This window comes from Callospermophilus lateralis, chromosome 7, assembly GCF_048772815.1.
Source record: "Callospermophilus lateralis isolate mCalLat2 chromosome 7, mCalLat2.hap1, whole genome shotgun sequence".
Taxonomy (NCBI): domain Eukaryota; kingdom Metazoa; phylum Chordata; class Mammalia; order Rodentia; family Sciuridae; genus Callospermophilus; species Callospermophilus lateralis.
The window spans coordinates 2736450-2751798 of record NC_135311.1 but is presented as its reverse complement, the minus strand read 5'-3'; the positions used below and the strand labels follow the sequence as shown (position 1 = coordinate 2751798).

The following is a 15349-nucleotide window of genomic DNA, read 5'->3' as shown; positions in this document are numbered from 1 at the left end:
TACCAATAAAGGAAGTCATGAAGAAGGTGAAAAGATCAGGCACAGACTGGGAGAAAATATTTGCAAATCATATGTCTGAAAAAGAATTTGTATTTAGAATATATAAATAACTCTTTAGGATAAGCAATTAATAAAAAGGACACAAGATTTGATATTTCAGTAAAGAAGAAATATGTATGGCACATGAAAATATGCTCAGAATCATTAGTCATTAGACAAAAGGGAATGAAGAGAAGGGAGAAGGGATGGAAATAGGAAAGACAGTAGAATGAACCAAACATGACTTTCCTATGTTCGTATATGAATATATGACCAGTGGAACTCCACATCATGTACAACCTCAAGAATGGGATTCCATTTAGAATAAGTTATACTCCATGTATCTATGGTATGTCAAAAAACACTTTACTGTCATGTTATCTAAAAAGAACAAATAAAAAATCATTAGTCATTAGTAAAGTGCAAATTAAAATCACAATGAAATACTATCATATACCCCAGAATGGCTATAATCAAAAAGTGTTGATGAGAATGTAGAAAAGCTAAAACTCTCATACATCGTTGGTAGACATATAAATGGTGTAGCTACTTTGCAAAAACATTGGCAGTTTCCTAAAAAACTGCATATCTGTACAATACCCATGAGGAGATTAGAAATGTGTCTGCAAAGAATTTTATCATTTTACCTCAATTATATCCTATAATTTGGCAGTTCTACTCTTGGATGTCTACCCAGGAGAAATGAAAACAAATGTTCACACAAAGATGTGTGCATAAATATTCAAAGCTGTATTAATAATAGCCCCAAAATAGGAACAATCTTAATGTGCATTAGTATTTTATGAGTTAATACACAAACTATAGTATATCTGTGTTAGAATACCACTGAACGATAAAAAGGAATAAAGTACTAATATATGCAATAGTGTTGATGAACTTTAAAAATATGCTCATTGAAAATAGCCAAACTCCAAACTGCATATTATATAATTCTATTTATATGAAATTTCTAGAAAAGGCAAAACTAAAGAGTTGGAAAGCAGGTCAGTGGTTGGATAAAGAGAACTTTTGATGCAATGAACATGTTCTGAAACTGGCTTCTGGTAATGATTGTACTGCTATATAAATTTATTAGGAATTATCAAATCATACATTTAGAATGGGTAAATTATAAATGTGAACTGTACATACAATCTGTAACAAAGGAGAAATGTGCTAGAAGCCAGCTGCTTAGCAGATCCATTAAAATCTTTTTAAATTTTTTCCTTCATACTTATTTTTTTAAATAAAAGGTTTTAATAAAATTTCAATAATATGCTATGTTTAAACAGTAATTTCCATATTTGTACAGAAATATTTATCTCTAAAACTATTGGTGATATGCCTCACTACAATTCACAGATCAAGATCACTGTGAATTTACGTCTTATTTGTATTTCATTCTAACCTGAGGGCTTTCCCTTGGAGAGTCTACTTCCTCCTTAGTTCCCCTGTCATTTTGTTCCCTATTTATTATGCTTCCTATAGGAACCGATTTACATGTTTTATTCATTTCATTTTATTTATGTGTGTGTGTTTTAAAAGAGTCAAAGTTATTTGGACTCCCAGTTTCAGAGGTTTGGTTCATGGTCATTAGATTTTATTGCTCTAGACCTGAGATGACTCAGCATATCATGGCAGAAGAGCATGCTAAAGGAAAGCAGCAGCTCAACAAATGGCAACGCCAATTAGAGAGAGACCTTCGCTCACCAGGACAAAATATAAATCCCAAAGCACTCCCCCAGTCACCTACCTCTTCCATCCATACCCTACCTTCCTACATTTACCACTCAGTTAATCCATATCAGTGGGTTAATCATTTCTCCTCTGAAGCTCATCCCACAATGAAAAATACATTTAGTCCATTTTCTTTTCTTTTTTCTTTTGGGGGGTGGGGGTTGGGGGAGGTACTTGGGATTAAACTCAGGGGTACTTAACAGCTGAGCCATATCCCCAGCCCTATTCTGTATTTATTTAGAGATAGGGGTCTCATTGAGTGGCCTAGCACCTCTCTTTTGCAGAGGCTGACTTTGAACTCGTGATTCTCCATCCTCAGCCTCGCAAGCTGCTGACATTACAGGCATGCACCAACACACTTGGCTCATTTAGTCCATTTTTTATTTTTATTATTACATGTATCTAATATATAATGCTACAGAGTAAACATTTTCATTCCACATGGAAGAAAATAGGGGCCTAGAGCTGGGCATGGTGACACATGCCTGTTATCCCATTGGCTTGGGAGGCTGAGGCAGGAGGATCCAAAGTTCAAAGCCAGCCTCAGGAAAAGTAAGGCGCTAAGCAACTCAGTGAGACCCAATCTCTAAATAAAATACAAAATAGGGCTGGGGATGTGGGTGGCTCAGTGGTCGAGTGCTAGGGGGCACAATCCTTTCTACAAAAACAAACCAAAACATAGGGGCATAGAAAGAAAGGTTGGAACCTAAACAAGATCAAAATCCGGATGGGCAAGTTCTATAAGTTCCAGGTCCAGCATCTGGGGCACAAGGCATCATGATGTTCTCTTCAAAGGGCTTGTGTAGTTCTTTTCCTATGACTTTGGTGGTTGTAGCCTACATGGCCTTTCTCTTGGCTTGTTTCTCCTCAATTTCTGCAGTTTTCCTCAATAGATATCCCGTAGCACTGGCATCTCTTAATCTCAGACTTTTCCACTGTAGCTTCCATTTCCTTTATTTATTTATTTTTTTAACATCTTCATACATCAACTTCTCAGGAGCTGGCTGCAGGGACTCTGACTCTTCTACACTTTCCTGACTTCCCAGGCCTTCCTTTGAAACCTTAGTGGAAGCCTCCCTGACCCCCTAATTTTAGCGTCTTGCAGAAACAGCACCACTTGGTTGATGCCAAGGTCTGCAGCCATCTCAAGCAGTTGCCAAGCCTTCTGGAACTCTGCTGCAGTAGCCTCTGAGTGCCTGGTGGCTCAGCCTGGTGAAACCACTTCCTAGGCCCCTGCTGTAATCAGGGTGCACCCATGGTCTTTCTCAAAGGAATCTTTACTTTTACCTCCTTCATACTTACATATCATCTTAGGATAATTACAGAAGTCCTAAGTCCAAGTCCTCAGCTGATTGACCAGGAAAGTTAGATGACCATAAAAGTGTGTATCTTACTCTTCTTTCTCCCTTCCAGGAACTCTTAGGAAAGAATATTGTAGAATTCTGTCATCCTGAAGACCAGCAGCTTCTAAGAGATAGCTTTCAACAGGTAATTTTTTTCCTGGTTTGGGTCTGAATATACGTATATTTTTTAATCTATATATCACATTACTTCATACTGATTGACCACTGATTAGTTGAACACTATAATAGACATTAGAGTTTTGTGTGCCTTGAACTAACCTGTATTTATTTATTTATTTATTTATTTAGCAGTACTGGTAGTCAAACGTAGGGTCTTGCACATGCTAGGCGAATACTCCACCATTAGTAGCTACATCCCTAGCCCTTACCTATATTTTTAAGAAATAGAAAGATATAATACTTTAAAATTATAGCTAGTGTTCAAGGTATTTCTATTTGGTTTTGGTTCTTTACTGTTTTGTATCCAGTTAGCCATCTATAAGAAACTGTCTTCAAAGTATTTAAAATATTGTAGGTTCACTAATCTGTAGATTGCAGTAAAAAATTTATTTCACAGAGTTCTTTTATAAGTAATTAGAGTTAAATGATTTCTGACTCTTAATATAATTTTTAGGCCTTAGTTCCTTAAAATACTTTGTGAATTTGGACATGGTTTTAGATATTGGTTCTCATTTTATATTGGACAATTAATTTTTTACATTTTAGTGGTGTCTTTATAAAAACATTGTCCATAATAATAATACTTAATTAAATTCAGAGGGTCTTTGGGAAGATTTTAAAACCAGAAAATACAAATAAGGGATATAGCCCAGTGCCTGACACATATAATTTCAAAATGTTAACTTGCTAATATTGATACCTTTTTTTATTGTTAGGGAGAATCAAAAGATTATTTTCTATTCCATGAGACTAGAAAGTAAAATAATCTAAAATTACTTTTAATGTTTTTTTTGGGGGTACTTAACTTTTAAAAAACAAGCAAAACAAGACTAAAACAAACATGGTGTTATATATAGAAACCTTTATTGATATTGTGAAAACAAATTCTCCAGTTTGGGAGGAAAAGCTGGAATTGCAGAATAGTATATAAGCTATATTCAGTGTCATTAAAGTTAAATTTCTATTGTAGAATTATATAGTAGCTCATTGTATATTTCATGGACTTTTCAAGGAAACTGGGGAAATAGTATTTCTCATCTGGAAATAATTGTTATTGCTGTTTGACTTAGACTACTGTGGTTAGATAGCTTGGAACGCTGGGAAGAAATGTGATAAATATATCCCTTATTTAGTAACTTAGTTTTCACTCCTTTGTATTGTTTTAACATTGAAAAAGACGAGTGTTTGAAGGATAACAGCAAAAGAACTTTAGGATTATAGAAATGGGAAAATTTGTTTAATTTTCTAAAAACATATATCTCTGAGTTCTACTGATGGCATGAAAACCTTTTCAGGTAGTGAAGTTAAAAGGCCAGGTGCTGTCTGTCATGTTCCGTTTTCGATCTAAGAACCGAGAATGGCTCTGGATGAGAACCAGCTCCTTTACTTTCCAGAACCCTTACTCTGATGAAATTGAGTACATCATTTGTACCAACACCAATGTGAAGTATGTACCCTTTAGTCCTTTTCTAATGTTGGGATTTCTCATGTCCCAGTCTGCTTAGCCTTATAAGATATCTCCTTTTCTTCTTTGTTTTCATAAGTAAATACCATTAATTTGAAGTTTCTGATTTTCTAACTTCTTACAGGATTTGATGTAGTTGATCAAGGTAGAATAAGATTTTAATAAGCAAAAGTTCAGAGACTTTCATCTTCAAATGAAAAGGTTTATATTTTAATTTTATCGGCCCTTTCCAGAAAGGATTTTGTTTCATACACTAGTTTATTGCTTTAGTCTGGCAGGATTTTGATCTCTAGCAGGATTCGGCATACATTTTCTGTGAAGGAACAGATAGTAATTATTTTAGGCTTTGTAGTCCATACAGTTTTTATTGCACCTACTCAATTCTGCTTTTGTTGCATGATGAATGTAGTCATAGAGAAATGATGAAAGAACATGACTGTGTTACAATAAACCTTTATTTAAAAAAATCAGCAGTGGACTGATTTGGTCCATGGATCATGGTTTGCCTCAGGGCATAGTTATATTCCATTCTTTCATAAGTTTCTGTTTCTCTCTTTGGGCTTTCTTTCTCAGCTTTTTAAAAACAATTATTGAAATACATTTCACATACCATATTGTTCACCTATTTAAAGTGTACAATTTTTAAAAAATATATTACACAGTTGTGCAACAATTACAACAATGTTAATTTCAGAACATTTTCATCCCCACTAAAATAAGTCCTGTACCCACTATCATTCTCTATTCTTCCCCTCCCCTCTAAAGTCCTATGCACCCTCTTATTTGCTATCTCTATAAATTTACCTGTTCTAGTCATTTTCATATGGGTAGAATCACAGAATATATGGTTCTTTTGTGATTGAGCTTTTCATTTAGTATAATGTTTTCAAGAGTCTTTTATGTTGTACCATGTATCGGTATTTCTTTTTATTGTCAAATCATGCTCTGTTGTATGGGCTTAACAGGTTTTGACCATTTGTCAGTTGATAGACATTGGGTTGTTTATACTTCTTGGTTATTAAGAACACTGCTGTGAACATTTCTGTACCAGTTTTTGTATGGATATATGTTTTTATTCCTCTTAGTATATACCCAAGAGTAGAATTTAGTATATACCCAAGAGTAGAATTGCTGGGTCATATGGTAATTCTATTTAACCTTCTGAGGATGTGTCAGACTGTTTTTCAAAGCTTTCCCATCATTTTACATTCCCACCAACAAAACATGGAGATTTTAGTTTCTCCACAGTCTTATCAACACTCACCATTATCTTTTTTATTATAGTCACCCTAATGGATATCAGTTGTCAGATTACTTCTTTTTCATTTAAGCTACTTTTGTAGAACTGGCGTTGAACCTGGCTCTTGAAGAATTTCTAAGTGTACATTATCCCTGGCTATAATAGTATTGTCCAGTTCATTCTGTAGGACTTGTAAAGTTTAATTCTTTGCCAATTAACTTAATAAAACGGTGGATTGAGTTAGAATATTTTGTAAATTTAAGACTTAATTGTATGTATGGTCATGATTATTACAGGGTATTTTTTTGCATCTTTGTATTACATAACAACCATTGTTTTGTGTTTCCCTTTTGTTTAAATTCTGAAATATTTTTTTTTCTAAACTTTTTTTGTTGTTGCAATACTAAGGATTAAACATAGGGCTTTGCACATGCTCGGCAAACATTCTACCACTGAGCTACATCCCCAGCCCCAAATATTGAAAATTTCATGTCCTTTTAAGGACTTGAGTTTTGAGAAATAATTGCTTTCCCCTCTTTTACATACAATTTTCCTGACCATGATTAATTTCAGATATATATATATATATATATATATATTTTTTTTTTTGGTGCTGGGGATTGAACCCAGGGCCTTGTGCATTCGAGGCAAGTACTTTACCAACTAAGCTATATCCCAGCTCAATATTTTATTTTTAAAAACAAATATTTCTAGTTTTTTCTTTCTGGTAAATATTATTTATAGAGAATTTGGAGGGTACTTGGGGCTGGGGTTGTGGCTCAGAAGTAGAGCACTCGCCTCACACGTGCAAGGCTCTGGGTTCAATCCTCAGCACCGCATAAAAATAAATAAATAAAATAAAGTTAAAAAATAGAGGAATAATTTTTTAAAAAAGAAAAAAATTAGAGGGTACTGAGAAATATAGAGAGAAGGAAAAAATATTTCTTGCCCTCTAGATAATTTTTGGTAATATTTCAGTACTTTCAGTTTTTTATCTGAGTTTTAAAAACACAGTGTATGGATATACACATACCCATAACAACCAAGTATTGAACATGTAGAAGTTACAAACTAAACAGGATGAATTTAACCCTTATGCCTTAGGACTGTTTATATTTATACCATTTGTCAATAATGTGCATTTTTTTTTTTTTGCTAAAACTGAGTCATAGGCTACCTATGGGATTAAACTTTAAAGGATATCTATTAGTGATTACCCCACCTATAGATGCTTCTATATAACAGAATCATATTTCTTTCTTTCTTTCTTTTTCCATTTTTTTGCTCTTGTTTATTTCCACAGGAATTCTAGCCAGGAACCACGGCCTACACTGTCTAACACAATCCAGAGATCACAGCTAGGCCCCACAGCTAATTTAACCCTAGAAATGGGCCCAGGGCAGCTGGCACCCAGGTAAGAAACAGTAAAATAATCCTATTGAGCAGTCACTAAGCTATGGTGGCCATCTGCAATCCCACTTTATTTGTTAGATGGCTTTTTAAAAAAATTCCTTTTCACCAGGTTCTTTTCTCTTTTTTTTGTATTGGGGATTGAACCCAGGGGTGCTTAACCACTGAGTCACATTCTCAGCCCATTTTATTTTTTGTTTTGAGGTAGTGTCTCACCAAGTTGCTTCAGGCCTTGTTAAGTTGCCAAGGCTGGCCTCAGACTCAGAGATCTTCCTGCCTTAAACTCCTGAACCTGCCACCAGATTCTTTTTTGGTACCAGGGATTGAACCTGAGGCGCTAAACCACTAACCACATCCCCAGTCCTTTTCATATTTTATTTTGAGACAGGGTCTCACTAAATTGCTTAGAGCCTAAGTTATTGAGTCTAGTTTGAACTTGCATTCCTCCTGCCTCAACGTCCTGAGCTGCTGGCATTACAGGCCTGGGCCACTGCCTAGCAACACCAGGTTATTTTTAAAAATCTTTTTTTCCCATTTCTCTCCTCACTGACCTTGAATATATAGGCAGCAGCAACAGCAAACAGAGTTGGATGTGGTGTCAGGACGAGATGGACTAGCCAGCTACAATCATTCCCAGGTGAGTGTGTCTTCTTTCTTGAAGAGGACAGTGAACATTTCCTTAAAAACAAGTCCTGGGTTGGGGTTGTGGCTCAGCGGTAGAGCACTTGCCTGGCACATGTGGGGCACTGGGTTCAATCCTCAATACCACATAAAAATAAATAAATAAACGAAGGTATTGTATCCAACTACAACCAAAGTAAATATTAAAAAGAAAAGAAAACAAGTCCCCCACTGCCAATTGGACTGTATGTGTATATTTTATGAGTTTTAGGGTAGTTGAATTGTCATATTAAACTCTTAATGATTATTTTATCATTTTACTCCATAGGTTTCTGTTCAGCCTGTGACAGCTACAGGGCCAGAACATAACAAGCCTCTTGAGAAGTCAGATGGTTTATTTACCCAGGATAGAGACCCAAGATACTCAGAAATCTATTCCAACATCAGTGCAGGTATGCTTCTTCCTCACTCCTCTTGTAAATTCTCATTTAGATCACTTACTGATGGGTCTGCTACTGCCTTATCAGTAATCTTCCAACGTATTTCCATTTAATCATAATACTTCATAAGTAAGTAGGAACTTGCTGAACTATATACTACAGCCCCTTGACTGGCCCTCCCCCGACTCCTTTTGGTCTACAGATCAGAGTAAAGGCATCTCCTCCAGCACTGTCCCTGCCACCCAACAGCTATTCTCCCAGGGCAACTCATTCCCTCCTACCCCCCGGCCGGCAGAGAATTTCAGGTGAGCCCCATATGTGTGTGCTGCTTTACAGGGCCCTGAGGGATTCATTTGATGAATCCAAGTTTATTCTTCCCTTGCTTTCTCTGTTTTTTTTTTCAGACAAAGCAGTGGAGTTTATAGGGCCTAGGGTGAGGCAAAGAAGCTGCTTTTTTTCCTCCTGTTTCTTTGCACCTGTCTTATTGCCATGTTCTAGGTTCCATCTCTTTGTGTCCTGGTCAGTGTGTCACAGCTATCAGTCTTCCTTGTTTTTTCCAAATTCTGTTATCTAGTTTTCCTTAACTCCAAGGAAGTCAAGGGAATCTAGGAATAGCACTAGATTATCCTTTGATGCCTACCTTATCTGATAAATCCATCCTTTTAATACTTTACTTCATCATTTGTTCACTCCTAGGAATAGTGGTCTGGCCCCTCCTGTAACCATTGTCCAGCCATCATCTTCTGCAGGGCAAATGTTGGCCCAGATTTCCCGCCACTCCAATCCTACCCAAGGAGCAGCCCCAACTTGGACCCCTAGCACCCGCCCAGGCTTCTCTACCCAGGTAAATCTTCTCATCTTTTTGTGCTTATGTGTTCATTTTAGTTTAGATGGGTTTTTTTCCATATGTAAATTTTCTTTTTTCTTTGTTTCTTTTTTTTTCTTGGTGCCAGGAAATGAACCCAGGAGTGCTCAACCACTGAGCCATATCCCCAGTTCTTTTTAGTTTTTATTTTGAATCAGAGTCTCACTAAGTTGCTTAGGACCTCACTAAGTTGCTGAGGCTGGCTTTGAACTTGCTATCCTCCTGCCTCAGCCTCCCCAGCTGCTGGGATTATAGGATTACCATACCTGGCATACCTTCTGATTTTCTTAAGAGCAGCTAGATAATTAAAACACAGATAATCCAAAAACCTCATTAGAGTCCATAGTTTTCAATTTAAAGATAAAATTGGAATTGTTCATGAAGAACATTTAGAGCAGTTTTGATTTTTAGATTTATTTTGAAGTAAATTCAAAGAAGTTTTCTCTTTGTTTAGAACTACATGATATAGGAACAAAGGAGAAAATTGCTAATTTTATATAGTGATGTCTACTTACAAAAAGGAAAAATCCTTATATAATATCCATGGGTATAATACATAATAAATGTTAAGCCTAAAGCAAATATCCTTTATTATATTATTAGTTTATAGTGTATAATATTTTAATGAAGTAAAAAAAAAAAAGCATACTCCAAAATTGTTTTTGCATTATAATCTCAACTGTGTGAATAATGTACCGAAGGCATCTCCATCAGCCAAGGACACTGGTACTGAGGATAATTACTACCGTGATTTCCAGTACTTTGATGAGACCAAGAAAGCCATGCCTCTGGGATGTCCTATTATTTGAGCATTCATTATCTCCTGAGGGTTGCAGCTCTCTATAAGTTTGCTGTGACAGAACCAAAAAAGATGTATTTGAAGATTTCTATAGATATTGTGACTTCATGAAAGATTTTGAGGAAATAAAGGCTGGTGTCATGAGTGCAAAATATTTTGGGAATAAATAATCTCTTTGGATTGAGTTTCACAAAGTTTGTCTCTGAACTAGGTGTAGTGGTGCATGCCTGTAATCCTAGCAACTCAGCAGGCTGAGGCAGGAGGATTGCAAAGTTGAGGACCTGAACAACTTAGTGAGACCCTGTCTCAAAAAATTTAAAAGACTGGGGCTTTGACTTCAGTGGTAAAGCACCCCTGGATTCACTCCCCATTACAAAAAAGTAAAGAAGCAGTTTGTCATTGATCTGTTTTCCAGTACTCTGAAACATGAGTATGTGAGATAAGTAATAGTTTCTCTTGATAAATAAACTTTGAACAAATATTAAAAAAGAAAAAGAAAAACTAGAATTATCCAAAAATGTTAACCGTGGCTCTCTCGTGGTAGAATTATGATTCTTATTTTGATTAATTCTTACTTTCCTTCTTTTCAAATATTTCACAATGCATGTGCATTACTATTCTAAGGAGAAAAAATTGTTTAGGGCTGGGGAGGTAGCTCATTGCTAGAGCACTAACCTATCACATAAAAGGTCCTGAGTTTGATCTCCAGCACTCGGAGGGAAAAAAAATTTAAAAAGAAAAGGAAAGAAAAGACATTACGAACAAGTACATGTAGAACAGACTGAAAAATAAAAGGATATAAATTTTTTTTTAGGGGCTGGAGTTGTAGCTCAATGACAGAACACTTGCCTAGCATGTGTGAGGCACTGGGTTCAATCCTTAGCATACCTTTATTATTTTATTATTATTTTTTTAATGCAGTGCTATCCATCTACAACTAAAAAAATTTTTTTAAATGCTTTTTTATGTGTATGTATGACTTATTAATGACTCATTTTATTTAACTTTACAGTTTATAAAGTGTTTTTATTTAATTTTCCCAGCTTTATTAAATGCATTTTTTTTGCAATTTTATCTCAGCTGCATAAAAAATAGTGTTAAGAAGGATTGGGAGTTAAGCAGAAGAAATACACAGCTGAAAATAAGTATGAACTTTATTCAGATGAATGTAGTGATCGGCAGGGTAGTGACTCCTAAGAAATGACATATGTAGGGCTGGGGTTGTGGCTTAGTAGTAGAGCGCTTACCTGGGTTTGATCCTCAGCACCACATAAAATAAATAAATAAAATAAAGGTATTGTGTCCAACCCAACTAAAAAAAAAGAAGCAACATATGTAATAATAATATTTCATTTGTTGTTCTCTATGTCTTCTGTCTTTAGCAGGTGGCTACTCAGGCTGCAGCCAAAACTCGTTCTTCCCAATTTGGTGTGGGCAACTTTCAGACTTCATCCTCATTCAGCCCCATGTCTCTTCCTGGTGCTCCTACTGCATCACCCGGTGCTGCCACCTATCCTACTCTAACCAGTCGTGGATCCAACTTTGGTAAGTTCAGACCAGAAGAAGGATGACAGAAAGATCATACCACTAAAGAAAAAGAGCGGATTTTGTAGTTAAAAATGGTTTGCCTGTGTCCTGGATATTCTGACCTAATTACCTACCTACATGAAAAATACGTTAGCACATACAACAAAACCATGCAAAATATTGTAATTTTACACAGATTTTACTAAATAATTTTTTAAAAGCATATGCATATAATGGCATACATATTTAATCTAAATAACCAAAGTGGTCTTTGGAAAGAGCTATCTAAAGAAGAAAAGTTAATTGGCGACTGGATTTTGAAATAGAAAAGACATTGAAAAAACTCAAGGACAGAAGATAACCCAAGTAAAATTACTGACTTGCGTTTAGCTATGTACTAGTTTTTCTTCTCCAGTAGAAAATTAGTAGATTGAACTTGTTTATTCTTACTGTGTTTCTAGCTCCTGAGACTGGACAGACTGCAGGACAATTCCAGACACGGACAGCAGAGGGTGTGAGTGTCTGGCCACAGTGGCAAGGCCAGCAGCCTCATCATCGTTCAAGTTCTAGCGAGCAACATGTTCAGCAGCCTTCAGCACAACAACCTAGCCAGCCTGAGGTCTTCCAGGTGAGAGGGTGAAGACTTCAGAAAATCAGAAAATGGGTCAAGAAGGAAAGATGGAAAGATGGAGAAGGAAGCATGCCTTGGTTGACGTGTAGGCAGAGGGTGTATGGGAGAAGACAGGGAGGGTTTAGTGTTAGTAATTGAGAACATCTTGAACTTAGTGTGATATCCTTTAAAGAGACTAAACAAAATAGTTATGTGAAGCACCATGCAAAGATGCCAAAGAAAGTTATTTTAGCTCATCCATGAAGATCCATATCTTTATTTCATAGTAGCTTTGGGTTTAAAATAGGCAGAACAATTTTTTTTAAGTGTATGAAATGGAATTACTAAATATACCTCTAAAGGTCTATTTCTGCAGAATGAGTGCAGTTTTCAAAGACATGAAATAACATTTCCTCAGCTTCTAAATAAGAATCATACTTCTACCACGAGAGTGCCATGGATAAAATTTTGGGATGATTTCAGTTTTTTTTTTTCTTTTTTCAATATTTGTTCAGAGTTTATTTATCAAGAGAAACTATTCCTTAGCTCACGTACTCATGTTTCATAGTACTAGAAAACAGATCAGTGACAAACTGCTTCTTTGCTTTTTTTTTTTTTTTTTTTTTGTAATGGGGAGTGAATCCAGGGGTGCTTTACCAGTGAAGCCAAAGCCCCAGCCTTTTGAATTTTTTATTTTGAGACAGGGTCTCACTAAGTTGCTCAGATCATCAACTTGCAATCCACCTGCCTCAGACAAAGAAAGGGCTAATGTAAAGCACAGATTGAAAGAAGGCAAAACAGCTTTTGGTGGAAAACAAATAGGATAAGAGACATTCCGTATATATCTTTAGTGGGTATATGAAATGTGGTAAGCATATTTTTCTCCTCTTGAAAATATTGAAGACTAGAAAAAGGAAAATGTGCAAGTGTAGAGGTAGACAGAGACTGGACTAGGAAAAAAAGTCTGTAATCTAAAGGAACCATTGCTGAGAATAAGGAAGGCTGAAAGCTTAGTACAGCAGAGACCTTTTGGGGTCAGGGATAGAGTACAGAGGAATATTAAGAGGCAGCTCAATGAACGTAAGGGTATGTAACCCAATCTTAATTTTTTTTCTCTCCTTAGGAGATGCTGTCCATGCTGGGAGACCAAAGCAACAGTTACAACAATGAAGAATTTCCTGATCTAACTATGTTTCCCTCCTTTTCAGAATAGAACTATTGGGGTGAGGATAAGGGGTGGGGGAGAAAAATCACTGTTTGTTTTTTAAAAGCAAAACTTTTGTAAACAGAATAAAAGTTCCTCCCCCTTCCCTTCCCTCACCCCTAAGGGATACCCCTTTCCCTTCTGGGATTTCCTTGCCCTCCCCTTCTCTTGCCTCTCTGAGGTAACAGTCATAGAAGAAATGAAATGAATCCCTAAGGCTTTTATGACCCTTTGAAAATTTGAGGCTAGGCAAGGTTAGAATGCCTTTTCTTATGTCTCTTGACCAGAAGTTAAACAACAATGATTGTGCTAGGGTTAAGGTGCAGGTTAGAACCTGATGTCCATTACTTGCCTTGGATACACTGTGGCTTTTTTGGAAAGAAATTCGAGGAGAGGAGAAATGTCCTCATATTTGAGGACATGAAACATGGTAGGTATATATGGGGCTTTGGGAAGTGAACACAGGCCCTTTCTGCTACTTGTGAGCAATTCCTCTGGAGAGAAACGGGAGATTGAGTGAGTGTTTATGTATGTATATGTGTCTCAGTGTGTGTATATATGTGGTGCACACGTTTCTGTATTTCTTTCTCCCTATTAGGGAGTTATGCAAAATTTGTCAGATTTTTATCTTTGTGCTCTTCAATGAGTTCTAAAAAGATAAATCTTCCAGGTATTTTCACTTAGTATTGCAGCCAAAGAGTGTTTAAATAAATGTCTTTGCTGCACTTATATCTGTGCTCAGCTAATATGCAACTATAGGCAAAGTCTTCTGTTAATATGGTTGGTCTCTCAAACTTGTTCAGTGATAAAGCTGGATTACTCCCGCTTTTGGTGCTCTCACCTTATCTGGAAGATCGGCAAACATTACTGAAATAGGCTGACAGACGCTTCCAGAAACCCCAGACTTGGCCATACAGATAATGCTGCATTTTTCTGTCAGAATCACACATTATGTGTGTTCTATGGAGCTTATTTTCTGCATGGAAACTCAACTTCTTGGATTAGTCCCAGTGAAAATCCTCACTGTTGGAATGAAAACCAAATACAAAGTCCTATTGTAAAGTAGCCTCTTCCATGTCATCCTCAAAATATTCCATATAATAAGAAACAAATTTAGGTTCCTCCTGGGCCTATAGTTCTTTCCTCTCTGCTCCCTTTCCAATCTTGAGATTGGATTTTGCTTTAGAATGCAAGTATGATAACTCCATGTGTTAGGTGGGGCCTGGACTCCCTCATTATAGCCATATAAAAATAGGCTACTACTCTCACCCTTTGCCTTCCTCAGGTAAGTCATATATATTAGCCTTTTTTGTTTTTTAATTGGCTTCAGTTATTATCTAAGTGCAAGACGGAAATAAGAAGTGGAGACATATTAAGTGTATTCATAGAGGACTGAGGATCAAAGGTGGCCTTGGAGAGGCTGAGGGAATGTCATTTCCTGGATTTCTCTCCCTTTTGTCTTCAATCTGGTGCCAGATGGTGGGATGGAAAGGAGACAGTTTATTTTTTTATTCTATGTGCACACATACAATATACATATATATTTATATCACAATTTACAAAACCAAAAAGTTGAGTTTCCAATGGAATCCTTGTTTTTTAATAATCGACTGTTTTTAAATGTGATCAGGACTATAATATTGTACAGTTATTATAGGGCCTTGGGGGAAGGGGAGGGCAGGGAGAAGATGCTCTGGGGGTTTTGTTTCTGCTTTTCCTTCAGGGTTTTATTTTTGATTGTTTTTTTTTTTTTCCCCTTGTTGGCCATTTCTGTATTGCTGGCATCTGTGCTAAGCCTTACAGTGGCAAAAATGACGACATGTAGCAAATATTTTAAAACAAAATATTTTTTCCTTTTGTAAAAATTTC

General features: G+C 36.3%; 1 protein-coding gene across 3 annotated transcripts in view; it reads left to right on the top strand.

Moving 5' to 3' along the window:
- Positions 1–15344, top strand: part of Arnt (aryl hydrocarbon receptor nuclear translocator) — a 76109-nt gene extending 60765 nt beyond the window's left edge. For 2 of the 3 annotated variants that reach the window (XM_076861791.1, XM_076861789.1), the window contains 10 exons: positions 3190–3264; positions 4595–4746; positions 7308–7418; positions 7979–8051; positions 8364–8487; positions 8678–8780; positions 9172–9319; positions 11522–11684; positions 12128–12294; positions 13400–15344. In XM_076861791.1, coding sequence (XP_076717906.1) covers positions 3190–3264; positions 4595–4746; positions 7308–7418; positions 7979–8051; positions 8364–8487; positions 8678–8780; positions 9172–9319; positions 11522–11684; positions 12128–12294; positions 13400–13489 — 1206 coding nt within the window. In that variant the 3' untranslated portion in view covers positions 13490–15344. The remainder of the gene's footprint in view (positions 1–3189; positions 3265–4594; positions 4747–7307; positions 7419–7978; positions 8052–8363; positions 8488–8677; positions 8781–9171; positions 9320–11521; positions 11685–12127; positions 12295–13399) is intronic. The other variant, XM_076861790.1, reaches the window with a different exon arrangement.
- Positions 15345–15349: the final 5 nt, after the last annotated feature.